The sequence below is a fragment of the Ochotona princeps genome, chromosome 15 (assembly GCF_030435755.1).
Source record: "Ochotona princeps isolate mOchPri1 chromosome 15, mOchPri1.hap1, whole genome shotgun sequence".
NCBI lineage: Eukaryota > Metazoa > Chordata > Mammalia > Lagomorpha > Ochotonidae > Ochotona > Ochotona princeps.
This window is the reverse complement of record NC_080846.1, coordinates 326,053-350,508: the sequence shown is the minus strand read 5'-3', so window position 1 is coordinate 350,508 and position 24,456 is coordinate 326,053. Positions and strand designations below refer to the sequence as shown.

Sequence of the window (24,456 nt, the reverse complement as noted above, 5' to 3'; positions counted from 1 at the left end):
GGGCTAGGGTGCACAATGCGTACTTCCCACCCCAGCTCGGCTTGTGGCCGTCAGTGGACTCGCACACATGTGTGCTGTGGGATGCTGACTTTACTCCGCATGTGGAGAGGTCATGGGACGCCCACAGCTCCTTGCTGTTCTCGGGGATTGGAGGGACCCTGGGTGCCCCAGGATAGAAGCCAGTGTGAGCGTGGAGACCAGCTGGGCCCCACTGTGTGGGGTTCTGGCGGACCAGTCCCTTCTTCCCTTACTCCTCCCAGGGTAGGGGGCAGAGTCCAGTCTGGAAGCCAGCTGTGGGGGTGGCTCAGCCTTGGGCCCCCTCCCTGGAGAGGAGGGGTTCATGATCCACTGGCCAGGGAGACCCAGTGAGGGGTACGCAATGGTAGCTGGCTCATGTCAGCTGAGCTATGCTCAGGTCCCACTAGCTGCAGCCCCACACAGAGTAATTGCCTGCACCCCATTCTGGGGGTAATTACCCCCAATACTCGGGAATACTGAGACCTGGGGTCTCCCCGAGAATTCACAGGACACAGCTGACCAAACCCAGGCCCGGCCCTCTCCTGGGGGTGGGTAGTGAGGGGGGGGGGCTCACGGAACAGGGTGGACATGGAGGGAGACTGTCGTGGAGGCCACCAGCCGGCACTGGAGCCAGGCCTATGCCTGCCACTGACTCCCACAGGGCCCACTTCAAGACCAGTGCTGTGCCCTTAGCCCCTGGGAGCCCAGCCGAGCAGCAAAGTGAAAAAGACAGGTATATTTGATTTACAATGAACAAGATTTACAAAAAGGGGTGGGTGGTTCCGGTGGAGCTGCCCCCAGCCCCACAGACACAGTGGGGTCTCCAGGTCAGCCTGTCTGACAGGCCGAGCCCAGGGCCCCCATTCTGCTGGGCCCCGACGTCTGACGTCCAGCGTGACCTTGGAGGTGGGGCCGGGCAGTACTCCAGTCCATGGGGGCAGTGGGTGAGGTCGGGAAGGCATTGTACCGCTGGTGGTCAGCTCTCCTCCTGCTGGGCTCTCGCCCTGGGAGCTGAGGGGCCCCCTCCCAGGGGCCCTAAGTGTCCAAGGAGGCTGCTGGTGTGAGGGGAGGCCGAGGCCGGCCCCAGGGGCCCAGTGCGGTGTTGTAAGGCACATTTGCGAGTCACTCAGTGTTCACACAGAGTCCCGGTGCTGGCTCCTGGCACAGGGCACGTAGGGGCAGCTGCCAGGTATACGGTGCCCTCTGCAGGCACCCGGCATCTCTGCAGGGAACGGGGCTCAGCCACTTGTGTGCTGTCTGGCCCCTCCTGAAGGCCGTCGGGCCCTTCCCTGGGCACCCATGCCAGAGCAGAGGCGCCAGAGCAGAGGCGTTAAGTAGCTGGAGGTCAGAGGTCGGTGACCTTGTTCTCTAGTGCGGCTGCGATCTGCTGCAGGCGGAAGGCCAGCTGCATCTTCTGGGCAGCCGGGTCTTCCTCCAGGGCATTGATGATCTGGGGGAAGGTTCCAAGATGGAGACCACAGCCCAGGAGGGGCTGCTGGGGGCCCCCGACCCTGCCTCCGGGGGTCCTACCTCATCATAGTACTTCTGTGTGTACTGGTAGAGCTGGTGCAGCGCCACAAGGGTGTTAAGTGAGTCTGTGTGGGCCTGGGGGAACAGCAAAGCCAGCAATGGTGAGGGACAGTCCAGGGGACAGTGGGGGGGCCTGGGGGATAGTGAGGGACAGTGTGAGGCACTGAGCACACCTCGTCCTTCCCGCCACACACCTGCACTCCAGCCTGACCAGCCTCGACCATGCTGGCAACCCTTCGGGGGAGCCCCTTACCCGGGAGATCTCTGCCAGGTGTGTGTTCATGTCCTGGTCGCTGACCTGCACCATCTGCCGGATCCCCTTGTAGTAACTGCGGGGGAGGGGCGGTCACAAGGGGCAGAGGGAGGGGAGAATCTGCCCAGGACCCCCAGCTGCTGCAGGGCCCTCCTCCCCAACGAGACCCCAACCTGGCCTGCAGGAGGGTGGCACTTACTCTTCTACCATCTTCTTGTAGGTGGAGATCTCCTTGGCATACAGCAGCTTGTTGCTGGGCGAGTCCTGTGGGGGGACACAGTACAGTGACACAGGGACCGGGAGGGGTGACTTGGGAGACCCAGCATGACGACACAGGGTGACGGGGGACAGTGATGATGAGGGTGATATGGGAGACCCAGGATGAGGACACAGGGTGGCATGGGGGTGACATGGGGCCGGTGTGGGGGTGGCTCAGCCTGCTGTGCCCAGGACTCCACGCGCTCATCCAGTCGGGGTGGGAGCTGGTGGAGGGCACCGGGAGCCGTTACTCAAGGCCACAGGGCATCCGTAACCTCATTCGCAGGCCCTGGGAGAAGAGCGGCTTGCAGAGAGGCCTGCATCCCGATCCTGGCCCTGCCCACCATCTATGTCAGAGGCCCCGGAGAGAGCCCTGGCTCCCAGGCTGGCCCGTGCTCAGCCCAGCTGCTGCAGGCACTGGAAGTGAACCACCCAGTGGGATCTCTGTGTTTTACTCTTCCTTGGTCAGGCCGTGTGGCACGGCAGGTCATGTCACTGCTTAGGACGTCCACGTGGCGAACTCTAGCGCTGGTGCCAGTCTCCTGGCACAAGGCTGGCCTGTGCCCACCCAGACCTCCCACTGACGGGTTGGGGAGGCTGTAACAGTGGCCCACATGCTCGGGTCCCAGCCACCTGGAGACGGCCCTGGCTCTGCCCTGGCTGTTGGGGCACCTGGGGTTACTGCCAGTGGGAAGAAGTGCTTATTCCCTCTGTGTAACCTGCCTTACAAATAAACAAAACCTCAAGCTATGTCTTTGTTACCTTGTTATCTGTAGCAAACTCAGCCCCCAGCCGTGTGCAGGGCAGGTCCCCTTCCCAATCCAGCCTCAGCACGCAGCCTGTCCACCCCCGGCCCCGAGCCAGCCCCACCACTTACCCGGCTCAGCTTGTGCTCCGTGCGCGTACAGGCATCCATGAAGGTCTGTGCAATGACTGACAAGGATGCGTCCACCACCTCGTGGACGTGCACGTCGAAGATGAAGTGTGGGTTCTTAAGGATGTTCACCCAGAACCTCAGTGGCAGGCTGAGGCAGAGCAGATGGGAGACCAGGACCATTAAGGCATGACAGCAGGGGTGCGGGCCCAGGAGGCAGGGCGGCAGGGCTGAAGCGAGCTGGGGCAGGGCTGAGGGGCCAGGAGGCAGGGCGGCAGGGCTTAGGCGGGCTGGGGCAGGGCTGAGGGGCCAGGAGGCCGAGCGGCAGGGCTGAAGCGGGCTGAGGCAGGTGTGAGGGGCAGGAGGCAGGGCTGAGGGGCCAGGAGGCAGGGCTGAGGCAGGCTGAGGCAGGCGTGAGGGGCAGGAGGCAGGGGTGAGGGGCCAGGAGGCAGGGCTGAGGCAGGCTGAGGCAGGCGTGAGGGGCAGGAGGCAGGGGTGAGGGGCCAGGAGGCAGGCTGGGGCAGGCTGAGGCAGGCTGAGGCAGGCTGAGACAGGCGTGAGGGGCAGGAGGCAGGCTGGGGCAGGCTGAGGCAGGCTGAGGCAGGCTGAGACAGGCGTGAGGGGCAGGAGGCAGGGGTGAGGGGCCAGGAGGCAGGCTGGGGCAGGCTGAGGCAGGGGTGAGGGGCCAGGAGGCAGGCTGAGGTAGGCTGAGGCAGGGGTGAGGGGCCAGGAGGCAGGCTGGGGCAGGCTGAGGCAGGGGTGAGGGCCAGGAGGCAGGCTGGGGCAGGCTGAGGCAGGGGTGAAGGCCAGGAGGCAGGCTGGGGCAGGCTGAGGCAGGCTGAGGCAGGGGTGAGGGGCCAGGAGGCAGGCTGGGGCAGGCTGAGGCAGGGGTGAGGCAGGCTGAGGCAGGGGTGAGGGCCAGGAGGCAGGCTGGGGCAGGCTGAGGCAGGGGTGAGGGTGTGGCCCTCACCTGTTGGTCTTCCAGATGTGAATGGTGTCCTCGTCCCGGATGTCGTGCTTCTCTGCCTGCTCGTCCAGGAAGTCAAAGAAGTATTTGACGGCAGGGGGCACGGCATTCCGGGGCGCCAGCACGCTCTGGAAGAAGTCGTCCACGAACTGCTGCAGTGTGCCCTGTGGGGGGGCAGCGGCCATGTGAGGTGTGAGGCATGGCAGCTCTCTGGGCAGCTAGCACTGTGCTAGGCCCACCCCGAGGGACAGCGCCAGCGCCGCGCCCCACCCACCCCGAGGGCCACTGTCCCCCCCACCTTGACGGAGAGCAGACGAGTCAGGTAGATCTCGGTGATGGCCTTGGTACGCTCCTTCTCCTTGACGCTGCCCCGCTTGCTCTTGCCTTCCTCCACCTCGTCTGCCGGCCGCACCAGGTGCCACACACGGTTCTCCTCCTCCAGCAGCGCGTGGCCTGCAGCAGGGAGGGGCGGGGCCCTGAGTGCGAGCAGACCCCGCGGGGCTGCGAGGGGCTGCGAGCGCCGGGGCAGAGGGACTCACGCTCCCCGGGGAGGTCCTGCTGGCTGTCCTCAGGCTGCTGGGAAACGCCCACCTTGGAGAGGATGAGGGTGGCCCCATCACGGACCTGGGAGCAGAGTCAGGAGGTCGGAGGGTGGGCGGCATTTGCCCGAAGCCCTGCCCCCATGCAGCGCCCCCATCCCACGCTCACGTTGTAGTGCATCAGTGTGTTGATGCGCTTCCACCGGCCGTCCCGCTGCGACGTGAGGTCCAGGTCAGACAGGATCTGGGCTGTGGACCCAGGCCGCCACTCTGTGGGAGGACAGAGCAGGCTCCTGGGACCCTCTGGCGTGGCCACTCCCCCGAGCGTGGCATCCAGGGGGTGGTGGACACACTCACCGAGGACCACGCTGTCTGGCCTGGGCCAGCAGGAGCAGGGCTGCGTGCGGTACACCTGGTCAATGATCTTTTCCTTCACCTGGGAGATGGTGTCACAGTTGAGGACCTTGACTGGGATGGCGTCCACACCTTCGTCCTGGACAATCACGCTCACAGTCTGAAGGTGGGCACAGGGTGTGAGAGGGAAGCAGGATCATACAACTCTGCCTGCATGTGTCTACAGCACACGTGTCTATAGCACAGCACACACCGAGCTTGGAGAGCTATACCACGCACAGGGACAGAAGGCAGGACCCTCCCCATACCAGCTGAGCCCCACTGTCCTCCCCTGGGACGCACCCCACAGTCTGGGCCCCTGCCCACCCTGCAGGGACACACCCTGGACTTACCAGGGGCACATACTCCACATCGTCCCCTAGGAGCCCCGTGTCATTGAGCGTATATTTGGCTTTCTTCAGCACAGCGTCCACCGGTCCCTTCTCCACCTGGTGCTTAATGGCCTTGAAGAGCTTGTACAGGGGCTCGCCCGCACTGTCCTGCAGAGCAGGGACCACGCCCTGTTGACCCAGACGCCCATCCCCTGCCCAGGGATGCCCACCCCCTAGGGGCCCGTGGACCCAGATGCTCACCCCCTAGGGGCCCGTGGACCCAGATGCCCAACTCCCCGCCTGTGTACCCAGATACCCAGCCCTGCCCGCACACCCACCCGGAGGTACTGGTACAAGCAAATGGACATCCAGTTGGACAGCATCCTCTCCACCACCGTCTCAGACCTGCGGACCAAGTGTGTTGTACAAGGGACCATCTCAAGTGTGCACTTGGCTCCTCCCCGGCCCCAGGCGGACTCCTCCTCCAGCCCAGCTGGGGTCCACTCACCTGCGAAGCATGAGTTTGGGGTTCTTGGCCACCACGTACTGCTCCATGAGCTCCAGGAAGAGTGTGCGCATGATGTCTGTGTAGTACTCCAGCTTCCCATGCAGAGCCACCGTCAGCAGCGATGCAAAGTACACCTTGGCCCGCGCGGAGAACTCCCGCTGATTCTCCAGGGTGTGGATGAACTGCGGGGTGGCAGGCAGCATCAGGCTCCACCCTCAGAGTCCCCTCTCCGTCCCGCCCGGCCTCGCCCCAGCTCACATTGATGAGGAAGGACTTGCTATTAAGCAGGTTGGAGAACTGGTAGAGGGCTTGCTCCACCGCAGGCCGCCGCGACTCGGGGATGTCCAGCTTGCCCGTGATCATCACGTCCTTGTCGCCATCCTTGGAAGGCAGGAAGAAGACGCGGTCGGTGTAGGTCTTGTAGTCCAACACGGGGATGCCCGCCTCATGGACGTCGTTGGTCTGGTCTTCCATCTCGATCATCAGGTCTAGGGGCGGGGTGAGTGAGTGAAGTGCCCCGCCCACCACCCCGCCCCTCCACCAGCCCCGCCCACCCAGCCCTGCTGGCCCCGCATCACATCCCACTCACCAGTGAACTCCTTCTTGCAGCGGTCTCGCACACTCTCCTCCAGCCCCTCCAGCTGCGAGCGAATCTTCTCATACTCGCGCTCCGCTTGCTGGCTCTTCCTCCTGCAGCACAGGCAAGTGGGCCGTGGGCAAGTGGGCTCACATGGGGCCCTGATGGGGTCTCCTGCATGGGGTGGGGCCTCACCAGTAGCAGTAGACAGACACAGCGATGACAGCAACCATGGGCACCATGACCAGTGGCAGGATGAGGCTGAGCGGCACGTCACTGACGCGTGTGTCATACTCCACGCGACCTAGCACCCACTCACGGGAGCCAAACTTGACCTGTGGGGGGTGGCAGACAGTGAGTGCAGGTAAATTCAGGCAGGTGGTCTGCATGTCCCGCCCAACCCACGGCTGCCACACCTCATCCCACCCTGTGGCCCCACCTGCCCCTCTGTGCATGCTCAGTGAACTTGAGCAGGTCGTGGACAGTGTCCCGCCCAGCCCGCGGCCCCTGCCCACCCCTACAAACGCACAATGAACTCTGGCAGGTTGTGTGCTGTGTCCCGCTTCTGCCGCCGTTTGGGTGGGGGCTGCACCTCTGGGGGCTCGCAGTATAGATCTGTCTCGGTCAGCGTCTTCATGATGCAGCGCTCGGCACCCACAAAGGCCTCGGCCTCCTGCAGCGTCATCGCCTTATTCAGGTTGGTGCCCTGAGGGGGTGCGGAGGTCAGCGGCCTGGGTGCCGTGAGGGGTCCCCTGCCCCGCCCCGCTCTGAGTCCTCCTCACCCGGGCGTGGATGAGCTTGTTGACCTGTTTCTTCACACCACCTGTAAAGTTCTCAAAGGTGGGGTCGGCCACGTACTCAAAGGCGCCGGTGTTGGTCCTGAGCAGGGCGCGGTGCCCGTCCATTTGGATCAGCACCGTGAGGTTGTAGGCCTCGGGCTCTTCGGGCACGGCCGGTGACAGGAAGACCACCTTGGTGTCATTGTGGAACACGTACTCGGTGCCCATGACCTGTAGGCCAGTCCCAACCATTAGCCCTGGGGCCAGGGGACAGCGCATACCGTGCCCGCCAGCCTAGGCACACACTGACCGTCACGGGCTGCAGAGGCCCGGCCTCCCGCCGCTGTCCCCAGGACTGCAGGGGCTCGGCAATGACCACCATGGCAAAGTTCTGGATCAGGCTGAAGCCCTGCCCGGTGATGTTGATGCTTCGGCCGCCGCTGCAGGAGGGGGAGGGGAAGGTGGCGTCTTTGAGGGTGCCTGGCCAGCTCCAGGGCACAGGCCCTGCCCTGAGCCCAGAGGTCGTGTCCTGGGCAGGCAGAGGTGGCAGGGTGGGGAATGAGCAGGAACCGAGTGACCAAACTGCTGGCCAGCCTCCCCCAGGATGGGCCAGCTGCCGTACCTGACGAAGCTGCGCAGGGGCTCGAAGGAGTGCAGCACAGGGTTCTCACGATAGGTGAAGGTGGCACCCACATTGGGCACCAGGGAGCCCCCATAGGAGATCTGAAGGAGCACCTCGCCCAGCGTCGTCTGGGGGCCGGTGACACACTGCAGCTGGGCCCCGAACTTGGTCCTGGCCAGAGAGGTGCTGGTCAGTGGGGCAAACCCCTCCCCCACAGGCCCAGGACCATGCCCCCATCCAAAGGCAGGGAGAGGGCTGAAGTGACACCCACACTTTACAAGGGACGTTGCTGAGAGTCACCCGCACGTCCTCCTCAGAGCCTGTGTCCAGGTGCGTGCCGCTGATGGTCAGCGTGGTACCACCCGCCTGTGGTCCCTGCTTGGGCTCCACGCTGAGGGGCTGGGGCTGCTGCAGGAGCAAAGGCCAGCGGGGGTCAGGGCTGCTGACCCCGCTGTCCCTGGTGTAGCACGAGGCAGGGGCTCCCACCCCGGCCTTCCCTGGGCAGCGGCCCAGATTCAGCAGCACAGCCCTGACTTCACAGCTGCAAGGCTGTGTGCCCATGTTTACCTGGTAGGTGAACTGGACATCGGGTGGTGAGTGGCCGAGCTTCCCACTGACGTCCACTTCGACACCCCCTGTGCACGGTGCCTCTGCTGCGCCAATCACACACACGATCCTGTGGACAGGAGGGTCCCCAGGTACCACCCACGTAGTCCCCCCACGCCCCTGAGACAGGAGGGTCCCCAGGTACCGCCCACGTAGTCCCCCACGCCCCTGAGACAGGAGGGTCCCCAGGCACTGCCCACGCAGCCCCCCGCGCCCCTGGGACAGGAATGTCCCCAGGCACTGCCCACGCAGCCCCCCGCGCCCCTGGGACAGGAATGTCCCCAGGCACTGCCCACGCAGCCCCCCGCCCCTGGGACAGGAGGGTCCCCTAGCACTGCCCAGTGTTGGCCAGAACCTGGTGGCGAGGCACAGCATCCACTCACCGGGTGGACACGGAGTACTGTTTGGGCTCAAAGATGCAGTCCTGGCCAGCCACAGTGACCTTCTTGATGTCGTCTGCTCTGATGCCCAAGTTGGAGCCAAAGATGGTGACGCGGATGCCCCCACCCAGAGGGCCAGTCTGGGGCTGGATCTGCAAGGACAGAACCCGGTGAGGCGGGGGTCCAGCAGGCCGAGGTGTGGGGTGGGTGAGGGCCAGCAGGGCAAGGCTCACCCTGGTGATGGCAGGCGGCGGGCACTCGGATGTGGCGTTGCTGCACAGGGCCTCGTACACACACCTGCCCTGTCCACCGCACCACACACACCGGTAGGTGGGGTCGGCGGCCAGGCACAGGCTGCAGTCGCTGCGGCCAAAGGAGCAGTTGTAGAGGGTCACTGTGGAGGGGAGCTCCTCGGTCAGCTGGCTGGTCAGTCGGCAGGAGCACCCAGTGCCCGCGGCCCGCTCCCGACCCCACCCACCTCGCAGCCGGCTGTCGATGTTCTTGCCGTATGACTTGACGTACAGGTGCAGGGGCAGCGTCTCATTGGCGTCGTGGGACAGCTAGGGGGACGGTGGGGATGCTACGCTTCATGCCTCACCATTAGGGACAGAAAGTAGGGGACTAGACCCTCAGTGGCAGGGAGATAGAGAGGTCAGAGGTGGGCTGGGCTCTGGCCAGGACCTATCAGCACTTCCAGAGTTCAGGGTTCCCCGAGAGCCCCCAGGCCCAGCAGCCCACCTTTGGAGTTCGGAAGGAGAAGGTCCCTCTCTCCTGCATGGTCACTGGCTCCTCAAACTTCAGCAGGTCGCTGCCCACGTACAAGGAGGAGCCCTGTGGACAGTAGTCAGAGCCTGGCCTCCGGGGCACGTGACCTCCCCAGCCCCACACCCTCTGTGCATTAGAGGCCCTGACCCTGCTGCCCACTCAGGCCGCTCCCACCCACCCCCACCATGGGAGGGGCTCAGCCCCTGCCCTGGCCCCCAGCGTGTCCTAAATGCTGCACCCCTACAGGCTGGTTCCTGACTCAGGGAGGACAGTGGTGGCCACCCAAGCCTCTCCCCACCTTCACCGTGTCCAGGTTCTTGCCCTGGAAGGTCACATCGGTCTCATAGTTCATGGGGACCACCAGAGGACTGGGGTCCAGGAACTGCGGGCAGTTGTCCTCCTAGGAGAGAACAAAGTTGGCAGGGAGTGGCTCCAGTGGCTTCCCCCAGTCCCCAGCCTATACCCCTCGCAGCAGCCCTCACCATGTGGGCTCGCACAATGCCGTCCTCAGGGTTGGGTGAGGCCTCACGGCACTCATGGTAGCGCAAGTCCCACTGGCAGGTCCAGCGGTTGCTGGCACAGGAGATGCAGCTGGAAGAGTGGTCATGAGTGGGACAAGGTGGAGGGTGGGGCGTGGCCAGGGATGGCAAGGGGCGTGGCCAGGGATGGAGTGGGGCAGGGCAGGCCAGGGACCAGGCCAGGGATGGGTGTGGCAAGTGGCATGGCCAGGGGTGGGGGTACTCACGGGAGCTTTTCCACGAGGCTCATGGCCTCCCGGCAATCATAGAATGGGTATGTGTGGAAGGTGAGGGAGACATTGCTGCGTCTAAACAGGAGCTGGATGGTCATGGCCACGTGGTCTGGGGAAGCAGGGAACGGTGTCAGGGCAGGGGACAAGGCATGCTCAGGGACCAGCCTCCCAGCCAGCAGAGGCTGAGGGCAGGGCTGTGTGGTCCCCAGAACTTGTGGCCAGCCCAGGGTGGGCTCCCACTCTGCCACCACACTCTGACCTGCCTCTCACCGGGGCCCTGCTGCTCTGGCCTCTGGCCACACCACTTGTCCTCACAGTCCCCAGTACAGGAGACAGGGGCCAGTGCCTGCTTCGGCTCCTGTGGGCCCAGCCTCTGGGGACAGCTCTGCCAGTCTCCAGCTGGACAGCAACCCTTCCCCTCGGCCTCAGCTTTGATTGTGCAGCCCTCGCCTTCCTGGACCATCCACATGGCTGAGGGCAGGATGCCCTGGCGTCACCGGGCGCCCTGCCCCAAGTCCTCACCCTCGCCGGGCTGTGTGCTGGGGATACTGCTGGGGGAGTTACAGATGACGGTGTCACCCTCCACGCGGGCGGGGTGTGGCGGGGGCTCCCCAAAGAGGCACAGCAGCTCGTCGTCGGCGCTCAAGGCAGGGAGGGGGCTGACGGTCAACTGCACCTGCAGGAGGGCCAGCAGCTGACCCGGGGCCCTCACCGAGTTGATGTCCTGCCCCACCCCGCTTCCTGCTCCCCACCCCACGTTTGATTCTGCCAGGTAAGGTCTGGGCCTGCTCTGGACATGGGGGGCCCCACAGAAGCACAGCAAGTCAGAAGGGAGACAGGCTACCCCCAGCCCAGTCCCACTCCTGCCCCCAACCCTCCCCACTCTCCTGTGCGCACCTCTCCCTGGGCCCGCCGGCTCATGTTCTGTGGCTGCGCATCAGTGACAGTCACGCAGGTCTTGTCCCAGCTCCACAGCCAGTGGCCAGTCTCCTCGGCCCGGGGACACTCGGTCCTCCTGGTGCATCTGCAGGGGAAAGGGGCAGCCTCAGCCCTGGTCTCCCCTAGCCCTGGGCCAAGACCCTGCAACCCCACGGGAGCTCACCGGCCCTCGACGACACACCAGCCACAGTAGGGATCCTGGGAGTCACGGCACTGCGCGCAGGTGGAGTAGCTCAGACACTCCTGCACCGGCAGCCGGAACACCTGGGGACGCAGCCAGTAGAGTCCCAGGTGCACATGCCTCTGGGACCGTAAGCTCAACCGTACCTCCGTGACCATGTGGCTGCCGGCACAGACCCACTGCCCGTGCTCCCTGAGGGGACGCCTGTGCCCCTGGTGGTCTGAGGGATGTTCGGCCCCTCACAGGCAACACCCTGAGATGCCACTGCAGGCCCAGCCTCCTGCGCGCGCCCTGGGTCACCCAGCGCACCTTGTCCTGCGTCATGGCGTACAAGCTGGTCAGGTCCCCTGACAGCACAAGGTCCTGTTTGATTCTCCTGTTGATCTCAACAACAATGGAGCCGTACTCTGTGGAGGCGCCATCCGGGGCAAGGTACACCTGTAGGCAGAGAGGCAGGGCTGTGAGGGAACGGCCTGCCCCACTGGGAGGGACTCCAGGGACCTCACTGCCCCTGTGCGGCCTCACCTTGAGGACGCGGCCATCGGAGGTACCCAGGAACGCAACCGTGTGGCCATTCTCAGCAGTTACCACCACAGCTGTCAGGTTCAGGCCACCCCGCAGCAGCACAGCTGTGGCCGTGAGTCCGTCCCGGCTGCCCAGCGGGTAAGGCAGATGCTCCGAGCCACATGGGAAGTTCTTGCTGGCTTCCTACAGACCACAGTGTCAGTGGCCAACGTAGATCTCCCCACCATGTTCCCGAGCCCCAGCACACAGGGCCTTCAACGTCACCAAGAACGAGGGCCATGCAGCAGGGACCCTGGGCACTGTGCCCGAGCCTGTGAGAAAATGCCTAGGACACGCACTTCACCCTAAACTCTGACAGCACCCCTAGAACACATGAATGAACCAAGCTCACGAGAACACATCCAACACATACATGAAGGTCAAACCCTGAGAACACGCCAGGACACACACAGACCATGGACATGGGAACACGCCAAAACACACAGAGACCATATACATGAGAACACGCCAAAACACACACAGACCAAGGACGTGGGAACCCCATGACCACCTGTGACACATACCGGCCCGTGGCTGCCACACTGTATCTCGCCATGGAAGGGCTTGTAGAAGTTGTCGCGGCCCACATCTGTGCCTTTATAGCAAGCCTCGCGGGCGGCCTTCATCTTCGCATGGACCTCATCCAGCGGGAACAGGCAGAGGCCGGCCCCAGGTCCTCCAGCACCACCTCGGCCGTCCCTGCTGAAGACGGCATAGAGCACACTGCCAGCATCCGTAGTGGCCACAGAAGCTGCCAGACATGTGCCGAGGGCAGGTGCCTGGGGCTCGCTGGGGTCATGGCACTGCAGGTCCAGCTCCAGGTATGAGTAATAAAAGAGGTCCTGCTTGCACATGCGTGCCAGCAGCGTGTGGTTGCGGGCTGGGTGCTTGTCCTGCTGGTTGAAGACAAAGAAGACGTAGGATCCGTCCTCGAAAGCCGCCACAAACTGCTGTGTGCTGGTGGACAGGTACCCGGCCTTGAAGGTGGCATGGTCTGTATAGGCCTCAAAGGCCTCCCGGCCCTCGGCCCGATCCAGCAGGCGGGTGCTCACAATGATGCCGTTGTCGTGTGGGCCGTTGCCCTTGCCCACAAACAGCACGCGCTCCCCATCGGGGCCTGCTGTGGTCACCAGCCCCACAGTGGCTACGGTCTCATCATTGCTGGCCACGAAGGACTTCTCGCCGCCGCTGTCCTCATAGAAGAGGCGTGTAGAGACGTTGCTGAGGGCACGTAGGGCACAGATCCCTTTGAAGAGGCTACCACACTCCACCAGGCGCTGGCCAGGGGGGTCCAGCAGCAGCAGCTGATTCACGTTGTCAGTTGGCACAGCCTCATGGCACTGGCTGGCCTCGATGGGCGGCGTGCACTTCTTGTTGTCCAGCTCTGGGCCTGTGACTGCCTTCTGCTGTAGCTCCAGGTTAGCACTCAGCTGGTACAATGCGTTCACTGCTCCCACGTATACCACGCCAGACGCCTTATCCACCGCCAGGTGGTTTAGTTCTGTCTCGCTACGGAAGCTGGGCTGCCGCACGCTGGAGCCTAGGCACGCCAGTCCCAGCAGAGTCAGTGCCCAGAGCTGCAGAGCCATCACCCCCCGACAACCTACAGGAAGAGGGAGGCGTCAGGGGAGCCCCAAAAGCCCCACAGGGGCCGGGGCTGTAGTGCAACCAGCAAAGCTTCCACCTACCATCCCATATGGGCACTGTTTCATGTCCCAACTGCTCCACTTCCAACCCACCTCCCTGCCAATGCACCTGGGGAAGCAGCAGAGTGCTTGGGTCACTGCACTCACGGCGGAGACCCGGGTGGAGCTCCTGGCTTTGCACTGGTCCAGCTCCAGTCACTGGGGGTCATTTGGAGACTGAACCAGCTGGTGGAAGACACCATCTCTCTATTCCTATTCCTCTGTAACTCTGACTCCAAAATAAACAGGAAACACACACACACACGCATGCATGCTCACACGCACGCACGCACCAGAGGGCTGTGAACCTGGAACAAGCGGGAGAACCCAGCTCCTTGTCTGGCACCTCAGGGATCTGGAAAACTACTTCCTTGTCCTGCTTATTCACTTGCAGCCCAACCTGTGACCAGGGCAGGGCACGGCCACTCCACACCTGGTCTATCCCACCAGGTCCCCAGGCTCCTGCAAGACCAGCCCTGAGGCAACATAGCTATGTGGCTAGGAAGTCTCCGGGCACCTGCTCCCTGCCCTCTGACCCCTTCAACACAGCCCAGGGCTCAGGCCCAGGCCAGCGGACAAACCTTGCATGCATGAGCAGTGGGGCTGCATCATGTCCTGCACCTGACTCTGAGCAGGACATGTATGCGGCCTCTGGGAGCAGCTCACACACAGCCCTGGGAACAGCCCTCTTCACCCTGCCTATGCCCTTCCTGGGACACAGAGCCAGGACCCAGGAGGGATCCTGGGGGCTTGGGTCCAGCTGGCAGAAAAGCCTGTGTGCAGCACTGTGCTAGGACCGTGCGCATCCACGTCTAACCCAACAATGTGACCCTGCATGTGCATGGCAGGGCTGGGTGAAGGGTCTCCCCATGGAGCAGGATCCACTGGTGCAGCACGCACACCTTGGGCCCAGGAACAATGGCAGGTTGCCTACTCCATTTCTCTCTGGGGACCCCAGCCTCTCCCAGTCAGGCTCCTTCCCTCAGGTTCACTGGGATCTGCTCAGCATGCCCCAGGGTGAGCTCTGTGCAGGCTCTGGGTAAGCCTGCCCCCTGGGACAGGTGCTTGTCACTCTTGCAAGCCTGCTTCCTTCTTCCCTTGGCCCCCAGGCAGCCCTGCCAGGGCGTGCCTGCCTCAGTCTCAGCCGCACTCTGCTGTCTGCCCAGACTCTCCATGGGGGACAGAGAAAGGCAGAGCTTGCCTGGTGGTCCGGTTCCCCGGGGAGCAGAGTGCCTCAGCAGCCTTCTCCACTGCACTGGACTCAGTCCTTGCCCAAACCCTGGGGACACAGGCCAAGGAGCTCACCTATAACTGGGCAGTGCACAGAGCAGGAGGGCCCTTCCCAGCCTAGACTGACACGCAGGGCCCTTTTCTCTTGCCAGGGTACCTGCTGCAGCAGGTCATCTCCTGGCCACACCCCAGTAGCACCAGGGCTGCCAGGCAGCTCAGTCCCTTCCACGCCTGTACTCCCAGCCCCGCCCATTGGGCTGCGCCAGCCACAGGGAGCCCGGAATGAATGGAAAGCCTGGGCCCTGGGAGGGGAGGTGGGGGGGAGCATGGGGGTGGGGCGCCAGCCTGACAGGAAAGGGGACCCTATATGTGCTCAGACCCTTTGTGTCCACCCCGCCACCTCCACCCTGGAGCAGGCACAGCCTGGATCTGAGATCCTGCCACTCGTGGTAGCACTGACCCCAGCTCACCCAGGAGGGCAGAGGGATCCCCTCAACACACACCAAGCCTGGATCCCCAAGGCAGGCAGGAGGGGCAGACTCTGTCCAGGGGTGGAGGTTCCTGAGAGGTAAGCACTGTGTCCACAGGTAGAGGCTCCTTGCACTTCCTGGACAAACAGACCTAGCCACCCTGCCTGTCAGGCAGGGAGCAAAGGGCCACACACCTGGCAGCCAGCTCAGCCCCGGGCAACAGGGCAGGAGGCGCCAGGGACAGCCGCCGGAGCTTCCGGCCTCTGGAGTTCCTGGAACAGGCGGGCGGGCAGCCGGCGCTTCCTGTTTTGAAATCTGGCCTGGGACCCCCACTTACAGGGCTGGTGGGGGATTTCCTCCAGGCCCTCTTCCCAGCTCAAGTTTGGAGGTACACTTCTGAGAAGCCCTATAAACTCGGACGTCTGCACAGGCACCTCCCCACCACACCAAATCCCAACCAGAGCAGAGCCAGCCTCCAGGGAAGCAGGGCCCAGCAGGGCTCCCCAACATCGGAAGAGGGTGGAAGAGGGTGGAGGGGCAAGTCTTCCCAGGGTCACCACGAGCTGCCCTGGGAGCCCTCCTCCCTCCAGCTCACCCTCTGTCCTTCCCCTCAGGGCCAGACTGTGGGAGTGGCTCAGTCCAGACAGGGTCCCAAGGACACGAGCAGGGCATGCCCAAGGCTCCTGGCACCTCCCCGGGTAAGGCAGTTACTCACCAGGCCTCCGTGTCCCCATCAGGCTCTGCTCCTCGCTGCCGGCATCCACACTGCCTGGGAAGCAAAGGAGAGGCAGGAGTCACCAGCAGTCTTGCCAGCACCCACTGTCCTCTGCCGACCCAACCCCATCTGGTGCCTGTCCTCGCCCCTCCAGTCCAGCTCAGGGCCAGGGGCTGCTTATTCCAAGCCTGTTACTTTGATTGCAAGAAATGGAAAGAACTGCTTTCTGAAAGCCACCAGTTCTGCACCCTGAACTTTTACTCACCTGTATTAACTTGTTAACTGTGTTAGCTTGGGCAAGTTACTTAACTTTTCTGTGCCTCGTTCCCCATCTGGGAACCGAGAAAGTAGCCAGTGAGCTCCCTCGAAAGCCACCAGAGGGCTACACTGTAGCAGCATCAGCCTGGTGGCTGTTTCCTCTCCAACATTGCAGAGGGAGGGGCTGGACCAAAGGCACCCAGCCACCTTCTCCTACAGAGTTCTGCCCCATCCCACACTGTGGGCACCAGCACAGGCAGGTCGGGGTCTGTGCCCACCCCAACACAGCCCTCACCTGACCCTGAAGTTAGGACGGCTCTGGGTGGGGGTCATTTCATACTCCCACTCAACAGCCTCTGTGAAAGCAGGGGCAGAGGGGCTCGGGGAGGCCAGACCACTCTGCCTCCAGCTGTGCTGGCTGCATAACGCCAGCCCCATCTCTTCCTCTTGGTACCCCTTCAGCTTCTCAGCAGGCTGTCCTCCACAAGTCAGGAGCCAGGAGTCAGGCAGGTGACACGGGGTTCCCTGGCATATTCCTGAGCCTCCCGCCCCTGGAGCCTACCACGGCAGACGGCAGCCCCAGGCTCTGCACAAGGTGGGTGGGGTGAGCAGTGAACCCCCACACACCCAGTTAACAGACTCCTCCAAACCAGTGTCTTCCACAGACTGAGTCAGCCCCAGCCAACTCCACAATGCCCAACCTGCCTTACCCTCGCTCCTGCCCCAACACCAACTCTGACACTGGGGCAGGGTAGACCCCTCTCCTGGGTATGGAAGACCTAGGCTTCTGTGAGGTGACGGATGTTGCTACAGCCAGGGGCCAAAGCCCAAGCCCCTCAGGACCTCATCCTGCTGGCCTGTGTCAACCCACCAGCTGCCCGCGGCCATAGCTTCCCCACGGACAGCTCACCTGTCCGGAATATGGCCTGCCTGTGCTCCAAGACCCACCCGAGTTCCACCCCTGCCCGTGTGTCCTGAGTCCAGTAAATCCACCAGGTGTGCCTCGTGGCGGGTTCTCAAGTGACCAACACCTGAGGAACTACCCACAGGACCAAGACTCCCCCCCTCTGGGGCACCCCAGCCTGCCCACGTCCTCCCCTGGGGAAAAGGGGGAGGAGCACTGTATTCTGGGGTTAATCTCTTTCAGGCTCAGGGAAATCAAGGCAAGTCGGCCGCAGGAGGCAGCGGGCAGGCCTTGTCCCCGCCATGCGGAATGGAGGCCCCACCAGCATTCCGTGGGCACCGCGCCACGGGTCTCAAAGGCAGAGCCGCCCGTGCTCAGGCCGAGCAGGTGGCACAGTGGGCTCGGAACCAGCCACGAACACACGCACACAGCCGCGGTGTCTCCAGCTTTTCCAAAACAAACACCGGGCAGAGGCGGCGGGCGGGGGTGCGTGGAGCCCCTTGCCCTTCCGGTCGTTCTGGCTGCGGACACAGCGCGGTAGCCCGGCCACGCGCAGGCCGGCCCAGGCCAGGAGGCGGCGGCCCCGGTGTGGGCGGAGAGGGGCGCCCCAGGCGGCAGAGCCACTCGGGCGAGGGCCGAGCGCCACCCCTACCTCCGACGGCTGCGGTCCTCGGCCGCCGCCTCCCGCGCCCTCCCGGGACCCCCGCCACCCCGCGCCCGGGGCGCGCACCTGGCGAGGACGCGGAGACTCCCACGGCTCTCGGCCCGGCCTCTCCGGGGACCCCAGGAACAATGTCGGCGGCGGAGACGCTCACGTGACGCGGGGAGGCGTCCCCGGGGAGCGCTCACCTGTGTCAGGAGCCCGGAGCGCAAACGGCCACTCCCGCGGTCCTCCCCGCCCAGGACGGGGCGAGGCGCAGGGCAGCTCCGCCCCCGCCCAGGCCCTAGGGCCGGAGCCCGGGGCACCGGCCGCCTCGCCTCCGCCCTGCCGGACCCCCGCCGACCTGGGAGCAGGGGTGGGGCGCAGGGCTCCGGGGACAGCGTGACGTCAGCCCGCGGCGGCCTCCCAGGACCCAAGGCTAAGGACCCTGCCCATCCACCGATCCCGGCAGGTGGCGACAATGAGGGCGCAGCCCAGGGCTCAGGCTGCGCCCAAGGCTGTCCACTTGACTTCCGCACTCCAGGTTCTGGTGGCCCGCTGCCAGCCCCAACGGCTCCCTCCCCTGGGCTCTCATCACCCTCCTACCGGCCCCACGTCCCCACCTCTCACAGCACAAGTCCCAGGTCACCCTTGACCCGACCCTCCCCTGAGTCTGCCCCAGCCCCCTCCCTCCCTTGGTGCCAAGTACTCTGCGGTTGCCATGGCGCCACCCCCCCCATACCCGGAACACAAGATGGGCTCTCCCCAGTTCTGCAGCCCTTCCCCAAGCATCCCAGGCTGCAGACACTCCCCCCAGCAAGGCTGCCGCCCCCGCTCCAGCCTCTCCCCGTCCACCTGGGCCTGCACACAATCCTGCAGGCTGTGGCTCCCAGAGGAACTGAGCAAGCCGGCTGAGGTGGATTGGAATCAAGGGCTGGGCAAATCTTCCAGCCTCAGGCCGAAACCTGTGTGCACCCACCCTGCTATCCCTTGCCTCCGAGTGCCCCCAACCTGGCCGGCTAGCCAGAGGCCAGGTCCCAGCTGGCTGCTGCCAGCCTGGGCAGCCTGGGGCTCAGCAGGCTGCAGCTGGCCCAGAACCCCCATCCTAGAGCCAGGGGCGGTTGGCAGGGGGTAGGGTAGGTTGGGTGAAGGCAAAGCGAGGAAAGAGGCAGCAAAGCTGTAATCTCCCTGTCATGTCAGCCCAGCAGCGCCTCATTGGTCACCCCAGCCCACCTCCCCCATCACAGCTGAACCCTACAATTAGCTTGGGGCGCTGCACCACGCCTGTGCCTGCCATCTTCCCACGTGACCACACGTGGGCAAGTGCTCTCAGCTGTGATGCCGGGGAGCTGGCCAGCCGGTGCCGTCAGGACTGAGCCCACGGGCCACCCCCGACTGGGCGCCGTCAGGACTGAGCCCACAGGCCACCCCTCACCAGCTGCTCTGGAGCCTTGGAAAGTCCCAGTCCTGGGCCTGATGCACGTGTTGCTGTGTGGCTGCAGGGGGCTGGGCTGCCTCCAGTGTCCTGTCCAGACTGAGTCTGTGGCCAGCAGGACACAGAAGGTCACCAGAAGCACTGGACAGGGTGGAGAGCCCAGGCCAAGGGTGGTACAGTGGGCAGGCAGGGGTTTCCCAATGAGGAAACTTTCCAGCTTAGGGTGGGGGCAGGGCAAAAGGCAGGAGGCTGGGAAACAGGAAGGGGCCAGGATCTGAGCCGCTGGGGGGGGGTACCTAGCCTCCCTGCACATTCTCTGGAAGGGTCCCCAGCCCCTGCTTCCACTCTGTTCCATCCAGCAAGGAACTGACAGCTGGGGTGGCACAGGCAGAGCCCCGGCCAGGCAAGGAGCCTCGGGCTGGAGCCTGGACTTGGTGGGTAGGAGCCCTCCAGGGCATCTACTGCTGGGTCCTGAGACCCCTCAGAGCTGCCCTGAAAGCAGACCCTGATGAAAGACAGTGAGGAGGCTAGGACCCCAGACCCCCACCAGCCTGGGAGCACCTCTGAGTAAGGGCCCTGAGTGGGTGGTGGCTGCTGAAGCCCCTCCGTTCTACCACTGCCCTTCACTCCTGCCAAGTGGCCCAACTCAACTCAAAATAGCTTCTCCCACCTGCTGAGTGGTGGACAGAAGGCAGCCCTGGCGCTGGGTGGGTGAGGCAGGAGTGGGGAGTGGGTGCCTCACTCGCTGGGTAGGAGAGCCGAGAGCCCCTGCATCCTGCTGCCCCCTGCCCCCGAGGATTTTCCTGGCCCTTGTGTTCACCCCCCAGATGCACAGCTGGAACACGGGCGAGGACAGTGACAACCCCTACCCCAGTCACTCAAGCTGCCCATGGTGTGTCCTGCTGTCCACCTCCCGCCAGCTTTTGGTGCCCAGTCTGGGGCTCGGGGGCTCCCTCCTCTCACAGCGGTTGCCCAGGATCCCACAGTGCCCCCAACATGGACCCCACGAGGTACTGTAGGCCTGTGCTGGTTCAGGGCCTCCCTGGAAGCACAGGGGAGACCTGCTTCCCCCACTGGACACAATGCTGCTAGGCTGGGGGCACAGCGAGGACCAGAGGAGGCTGGCTCCCAATGGGGAACCATATGGGGGCCATGAGGGCCAAGGAAGAGGGTGTGGCACTCCAGCCAACTCTGTCCCCAGGCCAGGCCCCACATCCTGGGTCACCAGCCAGTCCACAGGGACACAGCGCCCCCCATCACACAAAGACGGCAAGCCACAAGAAAGGCAACAGTAACCAGGCTCGGGGTATGAAGAGGGGCTGAGCAGCCTCCCCCCACTGCAGGGGCATGCCTTGCACCCCTGTTCCTGCTCCCCGAGTCCCACGTGAGGCTGGGTCCAGAATTCAGAGGAACAGTGGCCACTGCAAGGCTTTGTCTGGCCAAGGGAAGGCTCAAGGGTCAGGGGGTACACACAAGGGCAACAGAGGCAACGGGCCTGGCATAGGCCACATGGGTGCCCAGGCAGTGGGAGCCCTGGCTGGCTGGCAGAAGGGGCTAGAGGAAGCAGGGGCCTGTGTTAGGGATCTGAAACTCCAGAGCAGAGGAAGACAGAGGAACCACAGGGCCCGGAGAGGGGAGCCAGGGGCTGCGCCCTCCCACCCCCTCAAGCAGGTCCTGACCCGCCCTTCCCGGCCCAAAATTAGTCAGAGGCTCCACCCCACACACAAATAGCTGCTCCCCCCAGAGAGGGGCTCTACCCAGGCCCCCCACCCTCCAGCAACTGCTGAGAGGCCAGGCCTGGGTGTGAGCCTCATCAGGTCACCTCCCCCTGGCCCCTGTCCAAGGCAGCAGCCACGGAGGGAAGCTCAGCTCCCAGCCACGAGGCTGGGGCAGAGGCCCAAGGGCGGGCGGGTGTCCCACACCCCAAGAGGAGCTTGAAGGCACAGCCACGTCCCTCCCACCCCAGCGGGGCTGGGCCAGGCTCCAGTCCCCTGGGTGATCCAGGTCCTGGGGCCTGCGCCATGCGGAGGCTGCAGCTGCCAGCCCACCCAGAGCCTTCCAGTCCCATCTCTTCTGCTTCGCCGGGCAGGGCATGGGGACCAGCCCTGGGCCTCCGGCACTGGGCCCGAGCTGCTGGCTCTGCCTGCCCTGTGCAGTCCCAATCCAAGCTATAGCACAGGACCTAGGGATACCCAGGAATCACTTGGGGAGCCAGCTGTGGCCTGTCTCCCCACATATGGGATGGGTCAACAGGAGGAGTCCAAGGATAGGGGCTGGGCTGTCCAAGGGCCCTCTAATCAACTGCAGAGAACAGGACAGGGAGCAAGCAAGCCTGAGGTTGCCCTGGTGGACACTGTGCTCCCCCGACTGTAAACTCTGTCCATATCCCCACCCAAGCCCACGCGCGGCAAGCCAGGGGGTCCCTGGCTTCCCACCAGGGCAGACACTGGGGCCTCCTCCAATCTGGGGTGACGCATCTCCTCCTGCCCCACCCCCAACCGGTCGGAGCAGCCAGAGAAGGAGGAGGCACTGCCTGGACTTGCCGGTTCTCCCTTCAGGGGTTCTCACCCGCAGCCCGGAAGTGGATCCCTCTCCCAGCAGGCTGCAGCCCGGGCCCCCCTCGGCGGCGGCTGGACACGGCTGGATAATCCAAAATAATTCCTTCCTGGCAGGCAGCCGGCGGGGGAGGGGGCCCTCACATTCCAAACCAGTGTTTTTCCTTGTCGGTCACTCAGCTCCTCAGACCTCAGGCAGGGCGGGGAGCCCAGTGTTCCCGGGCTGCTGGTCGTCAGGACTGCTGGTAGTCAGTCGTCTCCACTCTAGCAGCAGGGAACCTGGGCCCGGGCCACGAGCGAGAGGAGACGTGGGAGCAGCTCTGGCCGGCCAGGCCCACCTGTTGGTCCCTGGCTCTGTGCACCCGGGAGCTGACCGAGCCTGCAGGGGCCTGCAAGCTGAATCCCTCCACCGTCAGGGGAGGGGCGGGGTCCTACCCCACCAGCTCCCACCTTCCGAGGGGTCACAGGCGCTGATATGGGACTACAGAGGGGAGCCCTCCTCACCCCAACTCTGGCTTCTGCCACAGTAGCTTTCTGGTCTGTTCCTACCAACGGGGAATCCTAACTCCGGACCTCAGACTTTCCCACACAGGAGACACAGGGCGCCCCCGCACCCCTAGAATGGTCCAACGACCTGGAGATAGAGGCGTAAGAAGCACCTAGCCAGGAGGGCTTCCTGCAGGAGGAGGCATCTGGAGGTGCCGTGCTGGTAGTCAAGAGCAAGGCCCAAGCACCGAACACACCCCCCGCCCTCCAAGTCTGAGACTTCCTGGGTCCCAGCGCCCACCGGACACGAACCACAACCCGGGATCGGGAGATTTCGCAGGAGGCAGGCTCCTGTCTGTCGCCACCAGCCTGAGGCACCAGCCTGTCACCACCGCACCCGAGCTCGGGGAAGCCCAGCCCTCGCGCAGCAGGGACCACCTCGCCCTTGCGCGGATCTGAAGAGGAGGGGAGCGGGTGCAGCGGGAGGGTCTCGAGCCAGACGAGGCCCGAGGCGGCCCCAAGGGCCACGCGCCGCAGGCCTCGCCCGCCACCTGGAGCAGCGTGGGCCGGGGCGGCCGGCTGCAGCCCGCGGACCCAGACGACGGCCCAGGCCCCGGCCACCCTCCGCCCAGCCGCGGCCGCCTCCCGATCGCACGCCAGGGCGCGTCGGGACAGGCGGGGCGGCGCGGATGGTGGGGCCCCCCAGCCCGGTGGAGCGACCCCGCAGGCCCTGGCCCCAAGCTCGTACCTGTGCGTCGGCCACCGAGGCTCGATGGCTCCCGGGCCGCGTTCGGCGCTGCGCTCTGGCCCGCGCGGCTGCCATGGAGACGGGCCTTTGTGTGGCCGAGGAGGGGCCGGAGCGCGCGGGAGCCGCCGGCCCCGCCCCCGACGGGGGAGGGCGCGGACGGGGGAGGGGCGGACGGGGCGGGGCCGCCTTGCTGGGCGCACCCCGAAGCCCCGGGGCCTAGCTGGGCGCGGCCCCGGCCCAGGTTCCCTGCTGCTAGAGTGGAGAGGACCAGCGACCAGCAGTGTCCCTCAGCCTGGGGTACCACTTCTGGGGCGCCCGCCGGGACTTAGGACCGGGACAGCGCCGTGGCCAGGCCGGACTCAAGTCCCTGGACGCACCTGCGGATTCTCAGAAACTGGCAGGCACCTGCATCCACCCCACCCTGGGCAGCGACTGACCACAATGGACAATTTCTGGGGTCAAGGGTTGTTGGACCTGACCCTCTCCAATTGGCCCCTAACGTCTCAGGGCAGGAGGGCCCCAGGGCTACCCAGCTCCCCAACAGCTTGGCAGAGGATTATCTGGGAGAGGGGTCTGGGGGGTGGCTGCACCCCGCCCCCCTCCCGGAGACTAAATGAAGTTCCCAGCTGCCTGCTTTGGCTTAGTGCTGCCCTGGCTATCACCAACCACTGCAGTGTGAACCATCAGATGGAAAATCGGGCACTTTGCCTTTCAAATTAAATGGACCAGTAAGAATCACCAACTACCTCTGTCCCCCAACCCTCCTTCTTTCTCCCTCAGTGCCGCACACCTGGACCCCTCTGGGGACACTGCTGGAGGCCCACCCCAGGACCACGGGTCTTCCAGTGGCTGTGGGCTGGGAAGACGGAGTTGGCAATTACACCCTCCCCCTCTGGCCCTAATGAGATGATGGGTTGTGCTGTGCCCCCCCCCCCTTGGTGACTGTGCTCAGTTCCTCCTGTCCCCACCCTGGGGACCTGCCCCAGTCCTCCAGGACTCCCAGAGCCAACTGAAGGCTCACTGAAATCTGCTAGGCACCACTCACTCAGTTACTACCCAAACCCTCTCCCCTGGCCCTGAACCAGTCTACACCATGGCTACCCTGCCCCCACCACAGGGGCTCCCAAAGTCACGGTATCTGACTGGGACTGCCAAGTTCTCATCAAAAAGGAAGTTAAAAGACAAGCCTGTGTCACAAAAGCGCATTTTAATACCAAAAACTGTGGGGAGGTCACCATCCCACACTCAGAATAGAAGGCAGGAAGCGTGAGGCGGAAGGCCATCCTTCCACTCCATGGTGCTGGCCTCCCGCGTGGCCAGTGCACACAGCAGCCCCAGCTTCTGCTTCCCCAAGCCCCCGGCCTGGTAGGCTCCTCAGGGGGGCAGGTCAGGGTGGGGAGAGAGGTTCTGACCTGGTCTCGGGGCAGCTTGGTGACAGGATGGAGCTGCCAGTCATCCAGTCCTGCCCACCTGCACCTTTACCCCTGGCCAATC

The 24,456-nt window shown here is 64.5% G+C and overlaps 1 protein-coding gene across 3 annotated transcripts; it reads right to left on the bottom strand.

Annotated features, from left to right (window-relative positions):
• Positions 1–1,320: 1,320 nt before the first annotated feature.
• PLXNB2 (plexin B2) lies at positions 1,321–23,104 on the bottom strand. 3 transcript variants are annotated; one of them, XM_058673878.1, is made up of 38 exons: positions 22,963–23,104; positions 16,202–16,268; positions 15,937–15,990; positions 12,361–13,439; positions 11,798–11,980; positions 11,582–11,710; positions 11,255–11,355; positions 11,050–11,176; positions 10,675–10,828; positions 10,147–10,261; positions 9,884–9,992; positions 9,700–9,801; positions 9,375–9,467; positions 9,115–9,196; positions 8,870–9,030; positions 8,640–8,788; positions 8,218–8,326; positions 7,922–8,058; positions 7,651–7,821; positions 7,339–7,468; positions 7,032–7,259; positions 6,779–6,955; positions 6,445–6,584; positions 6,262–6,362; positions 5,931–6,160; positions 5,673–5,854; positions 5,503–5,569; positions 5,186–5,332; positions 4,797–4,953; positions 4,609–4,709; positions 4,440–4,524; positions 4,199–4,353; positions 3,904–4,064; positions 2,937–3,084; positions 2,001–2,065; positions 1,802–1,877; positions 1,549–1,623; positions 1,321–1,468 (listed from the first exon to the last, which is right to left on the bottom strand). In XM_058673878.1, exons 3-38 carry the CDS (start codon positions 15,953–15,955, stop codon positions 1,364–1,366), a joined length of 5,550 nt encoding a protein of 1,849 aa, XP_058529861.1. In that variant the 5' UTR covers positions 15,956–15,990; positions 16,202–16,268; positions 22,963–23,104; the 3' UTR covers positions 1,321–1,363. The 3 variants fall into 3 exon arrangements, with proteins under 3 accessions (XP_058529861.1, XP_058529862.1, XP_058529860.1); XM_058673879.1 differs by lacking the exon at positions 22,963–23,104 and adding an exon at positions 17,829–18,278; XM_058673877.1 differs by lacking the exons at positions 15,937–15,990; positions 16,202–16,268; positions 22,963–23,104 and adding an exon at positions 14,827–15,144.
• Positions 23,105–24,456: the final 1,352 nt, after the last annotated feature.